Below are 16961 nucleotides of genomic sequence, written 5' to 3'. Positions count from 1 at the left end.
TGGTGTTTTCTTCCACTTTTGTACACTATGGTAATGTCATACTCTTGAAGACGTAGTGCCCACCTGGCGAGTCGTTCTGTTGGATCCTTAAGACCTGTCAACCAACAAACTGAATGATGGTCTGTAACAACTGTGAATGGCCTTCCATAGAGATACTGTCAAAATATGCATATGGCCCAGATCACAGCAAGACATTCTCTTTCTATAATTGAGTAGTTTCTCTTGGCTTTTGTAAGTGTCCTAGAAGCATAGGCTATAACCTTCTCTTTTCCATCCAAAACTTGCCCCAGAACAGCACCGATCCCGTACCCGCTGGCATCTGTGTGTAGTTCTGTAGTTCTTGTGTGGATTCTATCATATATCTTAATAAATCCTAGATGTCCGGCTTTAGGTGTGTCCTGGAATTTCTGTAGAACATGTAAGCGCAGGTATGTTTAGAAATCACTGATAGCCACCTCTTTTCAAACAGATCAAAGTTTCTCTTGCAAACCGAGTGAGGTGGCGCAGTGGTTAGCACACTGGACTCGCATTCAGGAGGATGACAGTTCAATCCCGCGTCCGGCCATCCTGATTTGGGTTTTCCGTGATTTCCCTAAATCGCTCCAGGTAAATGGCTGGATGGTTCCTTTGAAAGGGCATGACCGATTTCCTTCATACAGACCAAGTACAGGGTCAGTCGTCAGAGCTTTTTGCAGCACATCGAAAGAATCTTATTTAACACCACCCCAGATAAATTTAGCATCAGCTTTTAACAACTCTTGGAGTGGCCTGGCTTTGACACAAAAGTCTTTTATAAAACAACGGTAATAAGAACGTAATCCGAGGAAGCTTCTCACGTCTCTAATACTTTTAGGAATAGGAAATTCCATTATAGATCTCACCTTTTCTAGGTCTGGCCGCACAACTTCATTTGACACAAGGTTTCCAAGTATTTTGGACTTCTTTTGCTTCAAAAAGACACTTTCTTGGATTAAATTTCAGTCCGCCTTGTTGGAAATACTTAAGAGCAGCTCTTAGTCTTTTTATATGTTCATCAAATGTCTCTGGAACACTATAATGTTATCTAAATAACAAAGACACATCGTCCACTTCAGGTGCCTTAGAAGATTATCCACGTTCAAAAGTTGCTGGTGCATTACACAAACCAAACAGAATTACCTTAAACTCATACAGGCCCTCAGGGGTGATGAATGCAGTTTTCTCACGATCAGCTTCATCTACTTCGATTTGCCAGTATCCCGAGTACATGTCCATGGTTGAGAAAAACTTAGCACCTTTCAGACAATCCATAGTATCATCAATTCGTAGAAGAGGGTAAACGTCCTTTTTAGTTACCTTATTAAGCTTCCTGTAATCAACACAAAAGTGCCAACTGCCATCCTCCTTCCTGATGATGACCACTGGCGATAACCATGGGCTCTGCAAAGGCTGAATGATTACAGTCTTCATCATTTTCTATACCTCGTTGTGAATTATTCGATGTTCCATTGCTGACACGTGGTATGTTCTCCGGCTTATTGGTTGATGGTCTCCAGTGCTAATCTGGTGCTTCACCATTGATTTGTCTAATTTGCTCTTCACCTGTGGATTGAAGCATTCAGAGAACTCTTGAAGAATGGCAAGTAGCTTCTTCTGTTGTTCCTTAGTGAGATCTGGTGATAGTTGAGCTAGATGATTTTTCCTCATAGTGGTGGTGCTAATTTCACCCACAGACTTGGCATGGGATGACCAAGTTATTCCTCAGTGGTATGCTTCTCTTACATTCCACTTCAAGATCCATGGGTTGACGCATGGCGTGACACGTGACAGTTACCTTTCTAGCGCTGACTGCAGGAATGACCACTTCATCCAGCACACAGTCTCCACACATTCGGATGTGCGTCTTCCCATCCACAGTATCTCATCTCGTCTAGCTTGATCTTCGAGCAACCACAATCTATAATTGCCTGAGAAGCTTTCAAAAAGTCCCATCTGAGAATTATGTCATGACTACACTGTTGTAAGACTATGAATTCTAAGGGCTGTGTATGGCCACTTACATCCACACGAATGGTACATCTTCCTGTAGGTTTTACATATTTCCCATTAGTTCAGCAGAGATGTTTCTTTGTCGGTGAATATGGTTTTCTGCAACTGGCAATGGTACTTCTCTGAAATGACTGAATATGATGCTCCAGAGTCCATGAGAGCTTGGGCTGGTCGACCATCCATGAGGATATCGACATAGTTTCCTACCTTTTGTAGTTATAGAAGGCGGAGGATTTTTCTCTTTGGCAGCCTCCCCTCCAAGGAAGGTCACATCCTGTAGTTTTCCAGGTTGCAGCCGCTAGGTGATCGGATGAAGCTTCTAAATGGCGATGGAGACCTTGATTGGCATGTTGGGGAACATCCTCTCCAGTGGCTAGCTAGTGGCGATGGTGACCTACGTCGTCCTGCACCCACATCTTTTTGTTCATCTTTGCCGTCCCGGAGTTGGCATCAGCTAAGATCGCTCTGCTGTCTTCTGGCGCGGGTGTCATCAAATATCCGCCACCTTTCTCAACAATAGCGCACCACATATCCCGGTTGTCTGCAGTGGGAACATACTGGTTGGTTATCCTGCGTCCCCCAGATGTCAGTCTTCCTTGGTGCCCAAACATATTCTTCATGCGGCATTGTAGGAATGTGACTTCGCCTGAGTTTCGACTTTTTCACCGTTTTAAAAGGAAATGAAGGATGAGAGATTGGGTTCAATGTCTGTTCCACTTCCTCCCATATGACCTCTTGAAATGTCTCGGTTTTTTGCTTGCCGTGCAACCCAAGTGCCTTCTGAACTTCCTCTCTCACTATCTGATGAACACTTGTGAAATCAGTTCCTTCATCCATCACAGACATCGATATGAGATTTTGAAGCCGTTCAAACTTCTTGCATGTAATTCTTGTTTGATGCATTGTCTCAATATACTGGCACCATTTTATGAAGTTGTCTGCTGTTGAAACCTCCTTCAGGAGTAGTACTTGATACATGTCCTCAGCAACACCCTTCATGAGATGTGCAACCTTATCTTCATCCTTCATTTTAGGTTTCACTTTTTTACATAGCTCCAAGACTTCTTAATATAGGATGCTGTAGTTTCTCCTGGGCGCTGTGCCCTGCACTTTAATTTATCTTCTGTCTTGCACTTCTGTCATTGCGTGTTGCCGAAATGCTTGCGCAGTTCCACCTGGAATACTTCCCAGTTTGTGAACTTCTCCTCGTTGTTCTCATACCAATGCTTGGCAGTACCCTCCAAGTAGAAAAATATGTTAGCCAAACACACGGTGTCATCCCATTTGTTAAATTTGGCTATACGATCATATACCTTCAGCCGCTTGTTTGGATCTTGGCCATCATCACCAGAGAACCCAGAAGGATGTCTCATGTGATGACACACAGTTGCTGTCATTGTAATGTCCACTGCTTCTTCTGTCTCTAATAGGTTGCAATCTGTTGAATATGTCTTGAACTCTGGTTTCTCACCACGTAAACGGCGGCTCTGTCATGGCATGATAGGAGCCACTGTGTCGTCGATAATGTACACTATCACAAGTTCCAGTACCCAGTGTCTCCACCAGAAGAATGTTACATAGAAGAAGGTGTAATTAGATGAATGACGAACACTGACTTCACGTAACGAAGGTTTATTCAGCACTTGCACATAGAAGAGTGCGGAGCGAACTGCCTCCAGCCAGAACACATACAGTACATACGTAGCTACAGAACATTCCAGTACAATGATCCTTGACATTTTTGGATACTTCTAGAATGTACTCGAACCAAATATAGAAATTTAATTGTACAGTCCACGTGAGTTTTGAACCTGCATGCAATAGGTTAGTATCATAACCACTACACCACGGAGCTACTCAGCTTCTTCTGTGACGATATTCTGTGGAGCTTATTTAATATAAGCTGCTCTCTGTATGTATAATTACTGTATATTTGATCCTGAGTTGCATCTTGTGCAGAAAGATCCAGTAGTGATTGGTTAGTGCTACATACAAAACAAGTGTGTGTGTGTGTGTGTGTGTGTGTGTGTGTGTTTTGTGGCAGTTGGGAAACAGCGAACGCTTTGGTTGTGACGGTGAGTGCTCTCATTGTAGGAGACCAGCTACAATGCGTGAAGTGTCAACTATCAAGTATATTTATTGGGCTATAGTGATTGCGGTGTTGCCGATGTAACACCTGTAATGGAAAATCGTGTTTATTGAATGTTGGCCCTCTGTAGAATTTTCTCTCCAAGGTGATTTTATAAATATGTCTTCATTAATACCAGAAATACTTTATCCCAAAACATTTTCTCATGCATCAAATTTATTGTTAAATGAGAATTAGTTATATTTTAAAATTATTTCCAGCAGCTTGATAAATTCCATGGTTTCACTTATTGATAGTGGTTTATGTTTGAGGATGTTAGTTGGAAGTACTTCATCCACTGGCACTTTTTTGTGTAGATTCTTGTATAGATTCTTGATACTTAGGAATATGAACTGTGATTTGCCAGTTAGGGATGACTCCTTAATTGGAATAATTACAACCATACTGCTACAAACTAAATAGTTATCTCCGAAGGTACCGTTTTCCGTCAATATTGGATTGATCAGTCTGGATAATTTATAGGCTAAACTATCCCTCAAGTTATCTGTGCACCTGTTTGGATTTCACCTCCATGAATTTTCAGTTGGGCATGCGTCATGGTGACAATGTACTTTAATGAATCCGTCAGCACCACATGCAAGTTAATCTTTTACCATTTTCCTATTATATTTTTATTACAGTTTGATTGTTGGTGTTTTATTGCTTGTTTAATGCTGTTTATTTGGCTATTACTGGATAATATTAATGTGTAGATGTCAATTATCCTGATTGTCACGTTGTGGGTACAGAGAAACAGATTATAGATACATCTCCTGTCTCAGTTAGGTAGTCTCTCTCTCTCTCTCTCTCTCTCTCTCTCTCTCTCTCTCCTCTCCACTATTTATCATGAGTTTGGCTTACCTTTAATTTCCTTGTCACACATCAAATAACAATAATGTTTCAATCTGACAGATGTATTCTCTCCTTTCTGTTTTGTTTTACTTATTTCAACATCAGCCATAATCCAAAAATTGCTAATTCACTGTTAGTTAAGCAGGTTATCCTCATTAGTCTCAAATATTGACAGGAATTAGTATTTTGAAAGGTAAAAATGCTATCTAAAATGCCTTATTATAAAATCAATAGAATTGGGACGAACACTGTGTAGACATTAGTATTGTCATTAGCATGATTTTCAAGCACTGGTGCCTGGCTACTGTTTCCATTCCCAAAATTTTCAGTCATTAAATCCTCCATCCATGTTCACTTCTGGCATTTCAAGTCTATACATCGTACCAGCTGTTAATGACTAAAAGCAGAATGTTAACATTTTTGAGTTGTGTATGCACCTCACATGTAATCTTAGCTCTTTGTATTATATCAGTGCTTGTAGTTTGTATGACACTAGAAAAGAAACTGACCCACATTTTATCTACATTGACATAAAAATGTCCGAAAAACTGAATAGCAACAAGGATGTGTCACAAATAAGTTAGTATTGTCTTTGTTTCTTTTGCAAAAGTACTCTTAAGCTTCAGTTATTATACCCTTTTAATCTTCTCCTGTTTGGGCCGTGTCTGCAAAATGTAATGGAGAAGCTGTGGTTCTACCTTGATGCAAGACAATTTGTGTTTTCAATCGACCCACAGATCCTTGACATTTTGTGTATTGTGCACTACCTAGTGATGATCAGTTATGTTTATTTTGCCTTTGACCATGCAGCAGCATCATATAGTAGTTGTTCTCTCCTCCTCACCCCCTACTGTTGAGCAAAGTAACACCACACAGCCATTCAAATTTATGTTGTTTGTGATCCTCAGAATTGCTTAAGGCAAATGGAGGGTCAGTTCCTTTGAAAAGGCATAGCTAATTTCCACCCCTATCCTTCCCCAATCTTAGCTTGGACTACATCACTAATCCTTTCTCCTCCCCTTGTCCCTGCCCCCCCCCCCCCCCCCCCACACACACACACACACAAACAACTGACCTGATAATGGTTTTGCTGTCAGTGTAGGTGCTTTAATGACAATGTGCAAAGAACATTTAACACATTATGTTTCATTATAAAACCATCCTCAGGCTGAATTGCACTGTATCTTATAAACAGAAAATTTGTTAAATTATTACTACTCTGAAAGCAAATGTGGTATAAATACTAGAATAAATAACTTTTCTATTGCAACCAGTAATGGAGCACTAAGTCATAAATGTAATTAGGGGAATGGGGCTGGAAATTAAAGTACAAAGATAAATCACAGTTTTTCCCCAAACGTTTGGAATTTATAATTAAGACATTATGCTTTTGTTTTCAACTGAAGGTTGACCAAGAAATACACAGTTCACATCATTTTCCACTCAATGCAAGTTAAAAACTAAAGATACTAAAATCTCTTTAAGATTACTCAGTTGGTTTGCGGCTTCAAATGGCCATTGGAGAAGGCTCAGTGCTTGTATTAATCTACTTGACATGTATGAGTTGTATGGCTTTGTTTGATATATGCTTTGTTTCAGATGTGAAGACATAGAAGAAATAAGAGAGAAAATGAGAGTGGAAACAGGATTGGTGGTGGTTGGAGCTGCTGATGACCAGCTCAGGATGTCAAAGTTAACCAAATTTAGAGCAGGTGTAACACAGACAATGGTGGACTATTGCATAATGGTTGGTTGTTACTAAAAATATTTGAGTAATTAGAAAAGTAATGTTAAATTAATGCAGTTAGTGATTTTGTGCCACATTATAAGAACAAACATTGATATGAAGCAGAATGATCTATCTGTGCTGTAAACATTGTCATGTATTTGAATATAATAGAGGGAAACATCCCACGTGGGAAAAATAAATATTTATATTTATATAAATATTTATTAAATATTTATTAATATTAAATTAATTATTAAATATTAAATATTTATTAATATTAAGTATTTATTAATATTTATATAAATATATATTTATCATGTATTTGGTTACTTTTGGAAAAGCCTGTGCATTTTCTTACCCTGTATCAAAATTCCAGAGACCCATCTGCTATAGCAGGTTTGAAATCATTGAATCGGTGACAGCTTCATGAATCAGAACCTTAAAATTAGAGATATACTCACTCTTGCAGTTTTATAAATTTACCTGTTTGCCCTCTTGTTCAGATCTTCCATAACAATAATCAATCAGCCAGACTGTTAAATATGCTCATTTCACCCTCTGCATTTGAAACTGATGCAATGGTTCTTAAAAGACACAGTGTTCATTGCACCTGCCTTACCTACTTATTTATCTTTCAGGTAAAAAGAAGGAAAGTTTCCTGGTCCTCAGAAAGCATGACACACTAAACCCTACACTCGGAAAGATTTTTTATTTTGTTACAAATTTTTAAGTCTTAAAAGAAGGGACCGGAAAATGTAGCATCTATTTTTGGCAAAATTTGAGGTTTTTTTTTTTTCAAACTGATTGTTAAAAAAAGTGCTGATTGGTAAATTTTTGTGCTTGCTTTTGTTCTGAAATGGCTTTTTTCTCCATTTGGCAGTACTTATGCTTTCAAGAATGATTGTTATGTAGAAAAGCAGCAGCATTTTCCTTGTCAGTGAACTGAATGTGTCGCCGAATGAAGGTGTTTCTGGATATTACTTGTCTTCTTTGCTCAGTTAGATAATTACAAAATCTGCAGACTATTAATTTCAACCTTTTGTGGACATTCATATCTGTGCAACACATGCTTGACAACACTGAAGATTTGAGCTGATAAGTTATTTAGAGTGGAAGTAGAACCAAATATATGGTAACTACATTTTTACTTTAGGGGAAGGATTTCAGCACACTTGAAGAAAGCCACAGATTGTGTTTTCCAGTCATTATAGCACAGAGTGCTGGCACTATAGGCTATAGTGGCAGATGCCTGTGAGTGTAAACAACCCAGAATTTTGGCCGCCAGATTAGAGAGGAGTGTTCCAGGGAAACAAGTCCCACATTCCTTTAGCAGGGCACCGGCCTGAAGCAACTGATACATTGTTACAGACATCGCCAATCTCTTCTGGTGTTGTAAGGGTGGTAATCAAAAATTGTGATGGACCAGGATTCTTTGCTTCACTTACTTCGAAATGAGAAAAGAAAGCAACAAGCAATGCACAACACAGAAAATTCAGGGACGCTTTCTGTGCAATTGCTTGTTGAGGGTAACAGAGTATTGTTAACTGAAAAATCAACTCAACACGCGGCAACAGAACACACATGTAAAATGAGGTTATAATTAGGCAAGCTTTCCGAGCCAGTGGTTTCTTCTTCAGGCAGAAGGGTCAAAGGGGAAGGAAGAAGGGTGAAGGAAAAGAACTGAAGAGATCTAAGAAAACGGGTAGATTTCGGGAAAGTAAGCCAGTACCACGGTTCAGGCAAGACATTACATGGGATGAGAAGGAAAGATCTTTCCTCCCCGGAGCTGCAGTTTGGCTGACTTTTCCGAAATCTTCCCCAATTCCTAGAGTTCTCCAGTTCTTTTCCTTTACCCCTCTTCCTTCCCCTTCAACCCTTCTGTCTGAGAAGCTTGCCTAATTATAACCTCCTGTGAGGTTCTGCCACTGCTTGATCAGTAGACTATTTATTTATCAATCCAATTAAATTATTTGTCAAAAACTGATTGTATTCATTGTTATAGAATACACAGCTCAAGCCCGAACTCTACTGGTACTCGATGTGACCATAGTTCAAAACTTCCGCCACCAAATTTGCCACATTAAAAGTGTCCGCATTATTCTATCGTTTGGGTTTTAGCTAATAAACAAACATATGCATTTATTTGTTGTAAAATGCTGTGCCACTCAGCTGAGTACTACTATGTTGCATTACGTGGCGTGTATCTTAAACAGACCATTCAACCATCCCCAATAGGCATGGCCCCAGATTATTGTGCACATATACAAAGATGATGTAACTTACCAAACAAAAGCGCTAGCATGTTGATAGATACACAAACAAACACAAACGTACACACAAAATTCAAGCTTTCGCAACCCACGGTTGCTTCATCAGGAAAGAGGGAAGGAGAGGGAAAGACAAAAGGATGTGGGTTTTAAGGGAGAGGGTAAGGAGTCATTCCGATCCCAGGAGCGGAAAGACTTACCTTAGGAAGAAAAAAGGACAGGTATACACTCGTGCGCGCGCGCGCGCCCACACACACACACACACACACACACACACACACACACACACACACACACATACACAGACACAAGCAGACATTTGTAAAGGCAAAGAGTTTGGGCAGAGATGTCAGTTGAGGCGGAAGTACAGAGGCAAAGATGTTGTTGAATGACAGGTGAGGTATGAGTGGCGGCAACTTGAGATTAGCGGAGACTGAGGCCTGGTGGGTAACGAGAAGAGAGGATATACTGAAGGGCAAGTTCCCATCTCCGGAGTTCTGACAGGTTGGTGTTAGTGGGAAGTATCCAGATAACCCGGACGGTGTAACACTGTGCCAAGATGTGCTGGCTGTGCATCAAGGCATGTTTAGCCACAGGGTGATCCTCATTACCAACAAACACTGTCTGCCTGTGTCCATTCCTGCGAATGGACAGTTTGTTGCTGGTCATTCCCACATAGAAAGCTTCACAGTGTAGGCAGGTCAGTTGGTAAATCACGTGGGTGCTTTCACACGTGGCTCTGCCTTTGATCGTGTACACCTTCCGGGTTACAGGACTGGAGTAGGTGGTGGTGGGAGGGTGCATGGGACAGGTTTTACACCGGGGGCGGTTACAAAGGTAGGAGCCAGAGGGTAGGGAAGGTGGTTTGGGGATTTCATAGGGATGAACCAAGAGGTTACGAAGTTAGGTGGATGGCGGAAAGACACTCTTGGTGGAGTGGGGAGTATTTCATGAAGGATGGATCTCATTTCAGGGCAGGATTTGAGGAAGCCGTATCTGTGCTGGAGAGCCACATTCAGAGTCTGATCCGGTCCCGGAAAGTATCCTGTCACAAGTGGGGCACTTTTGGGGTTCTTCTGTGGGAGGTTCTGGGTTTGAGGAGATGAGGAAGTGGCTCTGGTAATTTGCTTCTGTACCAGGTCAGGAGGGTAGTTGTGGGATGCAAAAGCTGTTTTCAGGTTGTTGGTGTAATGGTTCAGGGATTCCGGACTGGAGCAGATTCGTTTGCCACGAAGACCTAGGCTGTAGGGAAGGGACCGTTTGATGTGGAATGGGTGGCAGCTGTCATAATGGAGGTACTGTTGTACTCCACCAACAAGCAACAGTGTTTTGAGATAATGTGTGTTAAAGTTTCACTTTGTTGCCATTGTTTGATTTCACATATTTAAGAAACAAATTGTGTGTGTTTATATTACCCTGAAAAAGTCCTTTTTCTTTAAGTTAACATTACACATTAAGTGGCTAACGCCTTTTGGTATATAGCACATCATAGTGTAAACATCCTCCCCCCCTGCCCCCCCTGCCCCCCCCTCCCCCATGAACCATGGACCTTGCCGTTGGTGGGGAGGATTGCGTGCCTCAACAATACAGATAGCCGTACTGTAGGTGTAACCGCAACGGAGGAGTATCTGTTGAGAGGCCAGACAAATGTGTGGTTCCTGAAGAGGGGCAACAGTCTGGATGATTGACTGACCTGGCCTTGTAACACTAACCAAAACGGCCTTGCTGTGCTGGTACTGCGATCGGCTGAAAGCAAGGGGAAACTACATCAGTAATTTTTCCCGAGGGCATGCAGCTTTACTGTATGATTAAATGATGATGGCGTCCTCTTGGGTAAAATATTCCGGAGGTAAAATAGTCCCCCATTAGGATCTGCGATCTGGGACTACTCAAGAGGACGTCGTTATCAGGAGTAAGAAAACTGGTGTTCTACGGATCGGAGAGTGGAATGTCAGATCCCTTAATCGGGCAGGTAGGTTAGAAAATTTAAAAAGTGAAATGGATAGATTAAAGTTAGATATAGTGGGAATTAGTGAGGTTTGGTGACAGGAGGAACAAGACTTTTGGTCAGGTGAATACAGGGTTATAAATACAAAATCAAATAGGGGTAATGCAGGAGAAGGTCTAATAATGAATAAAAAAATAGGAGTCCGGGTAAGCTACTACAAACACCATAGTGAACACATTATTGTGGCCAAGATAGACACGAAGCCCACACCTACTACAGTAGTACAAGTTTATATGCCAACTAGCTCTGCAGATGCTGAAGAAATTGATGAAATGTATGATGAGATAAAAGAAATTATTCAGGTAGTGAAGGGAGACGAAAATTTAATAGTCATGGGTGACTGGAATTCGACAGTAGGGAAAGGAAGAGAAGGAAACATAGTAGGTGAATATCGATTGGCGCTAAGAAATGCAAGAGGAAGTCGCCTGGTAGAATTTTTCACATAGCATAACTTAATCATAGCTAACACTTGGTTCAAGAATCATGAAAGAAGGTTGTATACATGGAAGAACCCTGGAGATACAAGAAGGTTTCAGATAGATTATATAATGGTAAGACAGAGATTTAGGAACCAGATTTTAAATTGTAAGACATTTCCAGGGGCAGATGTGGACTCTGACACAATCTATTGGTTATGAACTGTAAATTAAAACCGAAGAAACTGCAAAAAGGTGGGAATTTAAGGAGATGGGACCTGGATAAACTGAAAGAACCAGAGGTTGTACAGAGTTGCAGGGAGAGCATAACGGAACAGTTGACAGGAATGGAGGAAAGAAATACAGGAGAAGGAGAATGGATAGCTTTGAGGAATGAAATAGTGAAGGCAGCAGAGGATCAATTAGGTAAAAAGACGAGGGCTAGTAGAAATCCTGGGGTAACAGAAGAGATACTGCATTTTTGTATTTTCTCCTTTCATTAATTAAATTCAGTAAGTAAAGCAGGCAAAAAGGAATACAAACGTCTCAGAAATGAGGTTGACAAGAAGTGCAAAATGGCTAAGCACGGATGGCTAGAGGACAAATGTAAGGATGTAGAGGCTTATCTCATGAGGGGTAAGATAGATACTGCCTACAGGAAAATTAAAGAGACCTTTGGAGAAAAGAGAACCCCTTGCATGAATATCAAGAACTCAGATGGAAACCCATTTCTAAGCAAAGAAGGGAAAGCAGAAAGGTGGAAGGAGTATATAGAGGGTCTATACAGGAGCGATGTTCTTGAGGACAAGATTATGGAAGTGGAAGAGGATGTAGATGAAGATGAAATGGGAGATATGATACTGCGTGAAGAGTTTGACAGAGCACTGAAAGACCCAAGTCGAAACAAGGCCCCGGGAGTAGACAACATTCCATTAGAACTACTGACAGCCTAGGGAGAGCCAGGCCTGACAAAACTCTACCATCTGGTGAGCAAGATCAGGCGAAATACCCTCAGACTTCAAGAAGAATATAATAATTCCAATCCCAAAGAAAGCAGGTGTAGACAGATGCAAAAATTACCGAACTATCAGTTTAATAAGTCACAGCTGCAAAATACTAACACGAATTCTTTACAGACAAATGGAAAAACTGGTAGAAACGGACCTCGGGGAAGATCAGTTTGGATTCTGTAGAAATGTTGGAACACGTGAGGCAATACTGACCCTACGACTTATCTTAGAAGAAAGATTAAGGAAAGGCAAACCTACGTTTCTAGCATTTGTAGACTTAGAGAAAGCTTTTGACAATGTTGACTGGAATACTCTCTTTCAAATTCTGAAGGTGAAGGTGGCAGGGGTAAAATAGAGGGAGCGAAAGGCTATTTACAATTTGTACAGAAACCAGGTGGCAGTTATAAGAGTCGAGGGACATGAAAGGGAAGCAGTGCTTGGGAAGGGAGTGAGACAGGGTTGTAGCCTCTCCTTGATGCTATTCAATCTGTATATTGAGAAAGCAGTAAAGGAAACGAAAGAAAAGTTCAGAGTAGGTATTAAAATCCATGGAGAAGAAATAAAAACTTTGAGGTTCGCCGATGACATCGTAATTCTGTTGCCCGCATCTCGTGGTCGTGCGGTAGCGTTCTCGCTTCCCACGCCCGGGTTCGATTCCCGGCGGGGTCAGGGATTTTCTCTGCCTCGTGATGGCTGGGTGTTGTGTGCTGTCCTTAGGTTAGTTAGGTTTAAGTAGTTCTAAGTTCTAGGGGACTTATAACCACAGCAGTTGAGTCCCATAGTGCTCAGAGCCATTTTTTTGTAATTCTGTCAGAGACAGCAAAGGACTTGGAAGAGCAGTTGAATGGAATGGACAGTGTCTTGAAAGGAGGGTATAAGATGAACATCAACAAAAGCAAAACAAGGATAATGGAATGTAGTCGAATTAAGTTGGGTATAGATTTAAGTGTCTGGAAGTCATTTCTGAAAGTATTTGTATGGAGTGTAGCCATGTATGGAAGTGAAACATGGACGATAAATAGTTTGGACAAGAAGAGAATAGAAGCTTTCGAAATGTGGTGCTACAGAAGAATGCTGAATATTAGATGGGTAGATCACATAACTAATGAGGAGGTATTGAATAGATTTGGGGAGAAGAGGAGTTTGTGGCACATCTTGACCAGAAGAAGGGATCGGTTGGTAGGACATATTCTGAGGGATCAAGGGCTCACCAATTTAGTATAGTAGGGCAGCGTGGAGGGTAAAAATCGTAGAGGGAGACCAAGAGATGAATACACTAAGCAGATTCAGAAGGATGTAGTCTGCAGTAGGTACTGGGAGATGAAGAAGCTTGCACAGGATAGAGTAGCATGGAGAGCTGCATCAAACCAGTCTCAGGACTGAAGACCACAACAACAACAGTGTACAAACATTTAAAATCAAATAAATTGGCTCCAGATTAAGAAAAATTAGCAGACACTACACAGTTTTTCTTTTTTTCCCAAAAATTGATATTTTTATTACATGTTGTGGCATATTTCAGACCAAACTTTGATTTTGAACCCATTAGGGGGCCCAAAACAACCTAAAATTTTGAGTTCACTAAACCCCCCAAAAGTACATTACTGAGATCCTGTATTTTATAGTGGTCAGAGAATCTGATTTTCTAGTTCTAAAATATTTTGGCCTGAAAGGGATCACAATTGTACACAAACAGCATTTTTGCCCTTTGTTCTGGAATTACTGCGCCAGGAAACTGAGTGGATCCATTTTCTTTTGGAAAGATGTGGTGTGCAAATTCATGTCCATCAACATCCATTTTGCAATGTACATTATCTTTTCAGCGACAGATGAGCTCAAAGTGGATATATTTAGTTTTGGGAGGTACTATGTTAGCATTACTATTCTTAGGGACATATAGCCAGTCATGTGTACCCATTGCTACTTCATGTTCTTTGTTTCTGGCAGCAACAATAGAGTTTACATGTACTGTAGGTATAGATTTTTGTTGCTGCCACATCTGTAGGCATTTATGACTCTCGTATAAAAAGGGACCACTTGTCTTGTTTGGCATTTTTATATTCACAAAACCGAGCTCCTTAAAATGCCTGTAAAATTTTGGAGATGGCATAGACAAAATTTATCTTAACATTTGAGAGAGAGAGAGAGAGAGAGAGAACATATTTGTTTCTGCACTTCCCCCCACCACCCCACCCCCCCACCCCCCCACCCCCCTCCACGCCATCTCCCCACCTCTCTCTCTCTCTTACACACACACACACACACACACACACACACGACATGACATGAAGCTTGCACATTATTTCTGATATCTGCTGTTGAACATATCTTTCTTTCCCTGGGCTGAGAATGAGGCTTGCCTTTTTTATGAGGTGTAAATTACTACTGAAAAACATGTACTGTTGCTTTACGGGGGTCAGTGAGTATTGAGGAATATTCCTTTCTTAAGGTACTGTTGTCATTTCATTGGTACCAGATGGTCACTTCTAGCTTAGGAACCACTGCACGGAACGGAATGTGAATTAATTTACTATCAGTTGTGAGATGTGTCTACTGTACATTTTGAATGAACTTTCTACAGTGCTCTCACACTTTGAGCATTCAAGTTATGACATTGGTTTCTTTTCTCACAATCACTTGTTGTTGTCTTTGGTCCGAAGACTGTTTTGATGTAGCTCTCCATGCTACTCTATTTTGTGCAGGCCTCTACATCTACAGATTACTAATGCAACCTATATCTTTCTGAATCTGCTTACTCTTCGTGTAACTCTACGGTTTTTACCACCCAAACTTCCCTCCAGTACTAAATTTGCGATCCCTTGATGTCTTAGAATATGTCTACCACCTGAGCTCTCCTTTTGGTCAAGTTGTGCCACAAATTTCTTGTCTCCCCAAATTCTTTTCAGTATCTCCTAATTAGTTATGTGTCCTAGTTACCTAATTAGTTATGTGATCAACCCATCTCATCTGCAGCATTGTTCTGTAGCAGAACATTTTGAAAGCTTCTATTTTCTGTTTATCTCACAATCTAATCACACAAAAACTGTGAAACTTGCATCAGTTCTCAACATAATCTCTCTGCAGCCATACACATTTTTCACAACTTTGACACAATTATTCCATGGCTGCTGTGAATGCTTCTTTAGGAGTTTGATTTGATGTCTGGAAAATTGCTGATGCAATAGTGATGCAACTAGTGTCTGAGTGGCCAAGGAGAGTTTCTTTCATCATTGGAAACAACTGAAAGTCACTAGGAACCAAGCCAGGCACGTAGGAAGCATAAAAAATCACTTTAAAGTTGTTATCACAAAGAAACTGAAGTGTCACATTCATCCTATGCAATGGTACATTGTCTTGACGGAAGAACACACATGTAGCCTTTTGCGATTGTTTTTCAAGTAATGCTGGAAGGAGCTTGTTATTCAAAAGATCTTGGTAGCATGCACATTTAACCATAGTGCCCTTTGGTATGCAGTGAGTAAGGAATACACCACCGCTTTTCCAGACCACACCCACCATAATTTTATCAACACTGAAACGTACCCGAATTTTTTTCGTGTTGGTGGATGTGTGTGCTTCCACTGAGCTGACTGGCTCTTGATTTCAAGATTGAAAAATGGCATTCATGTCTCATCCATTGTCACAGTCAGTGAAAAGAAAGTCCCATTTTATCATCTTGTGTCGTCATTGCCTGGTTGTGTGCAACGTGCACAGTCTTGTCTGTCAGCATTTGTGAACCCACCTGGAAGACATTTTATGTATTTTCATGTCTTCATGCACGATTCTGTGCACAGATCCCATTGAAGTGTTTACTTGTAGGCAATGTGTTCCATACTACTTTTGCGATCCTTCAAATCAACTTTCTCCTCTTGCTTAATCATGTTGTTATACCAGCTCGTGTTGTTGCATGACATTCTATCTTCTTTAAACTGTCACACTCACAAACATCATCAGACACATCCATGATACCATCACCACATGTGTCACTGAACTGGTGATGAACTTCATTTGGTGAAATTGGGAAAACAAATGATTACACACAGTTTTTGTAATCTACATCTACATATATACTCTGCTAGCCACCAAGCAGTATGTGGCGGAGGGCACAATTCACGCCAAAGTTAATTCATGCCAAAGTCATATTTCCCCCCCTCTGTTCCACTCGCGGATCACGCGAGGGAAAAACGACTGTCTGAATGCCTCAGTACGAGCTCTTATTTCCCATATCTTTGAATGATGATCATTATGCAATTTGAAAGTTGGTGGTAATAACATACGCTCTACATCCTTGGCCAGATGCCTTTCTGGCGTCTAAGGATCTTAACTGTTTTACAATCCCAAATACACTAAACACTATGTCAGCCATCCTTTCATTTGTTCGATAATTGAAAGGGGGAATGTCCTCTATCGTAAACGAGTTTTTGAAAGCTAGGTTAAGAATTTCGGCCTTCTGTTTATCGTCATCAGTTTCATTACCCGTACTGTCAGCAAGAGAAGGTATTGAATTACTTGTAGCATTCATA

The 16961-nt window shown here is 40.7% G+C and overlaps 1 protein-coding gene across 1 annotated transcript in view; it reads left to right on the top strand.

Annotated features, from left to right (window-relative positions):
* LOC126469756 (KAT8 regulatory NSL complex subunit 3) overlaps nucleotides 1-16961 on the top strand; it is a 159305-nt gene that overhangs the window by 101011 nt on the left and 41333 nt on the right. Inside the window, exon 11 of the mRNA XM_050096976.1 lies at nucleotides 6608-6755. Within this exon, the coding sequence (XP_049952933.1) occupies nucleotides 6608-6755 (148 nt within the window). The remainder of the gene's footprint in view (nucleotides 1-6607; nucleotides 6756-16961) is intronic.

Source organism: Schistocerca serialis, chromosome 1 (genome assembly GCF_023864345.2).
Source record: "Schistocerca serialis cubense isolate TAMUIC-IGC-003099 chromosome 1, iqSchSeri2.2, whole genome shotgun sequence".
In the NCBI taxonomy this organism is placed as follows: Eukaryota; Metazoa; Arthropoda; class Insecta; order Orthoptera; family Acrididae; genus Schistocerca; species Schistocerca serialis.
This window is presented reverse-complemented; position numbering and strand designations above follow the sequence as displayed.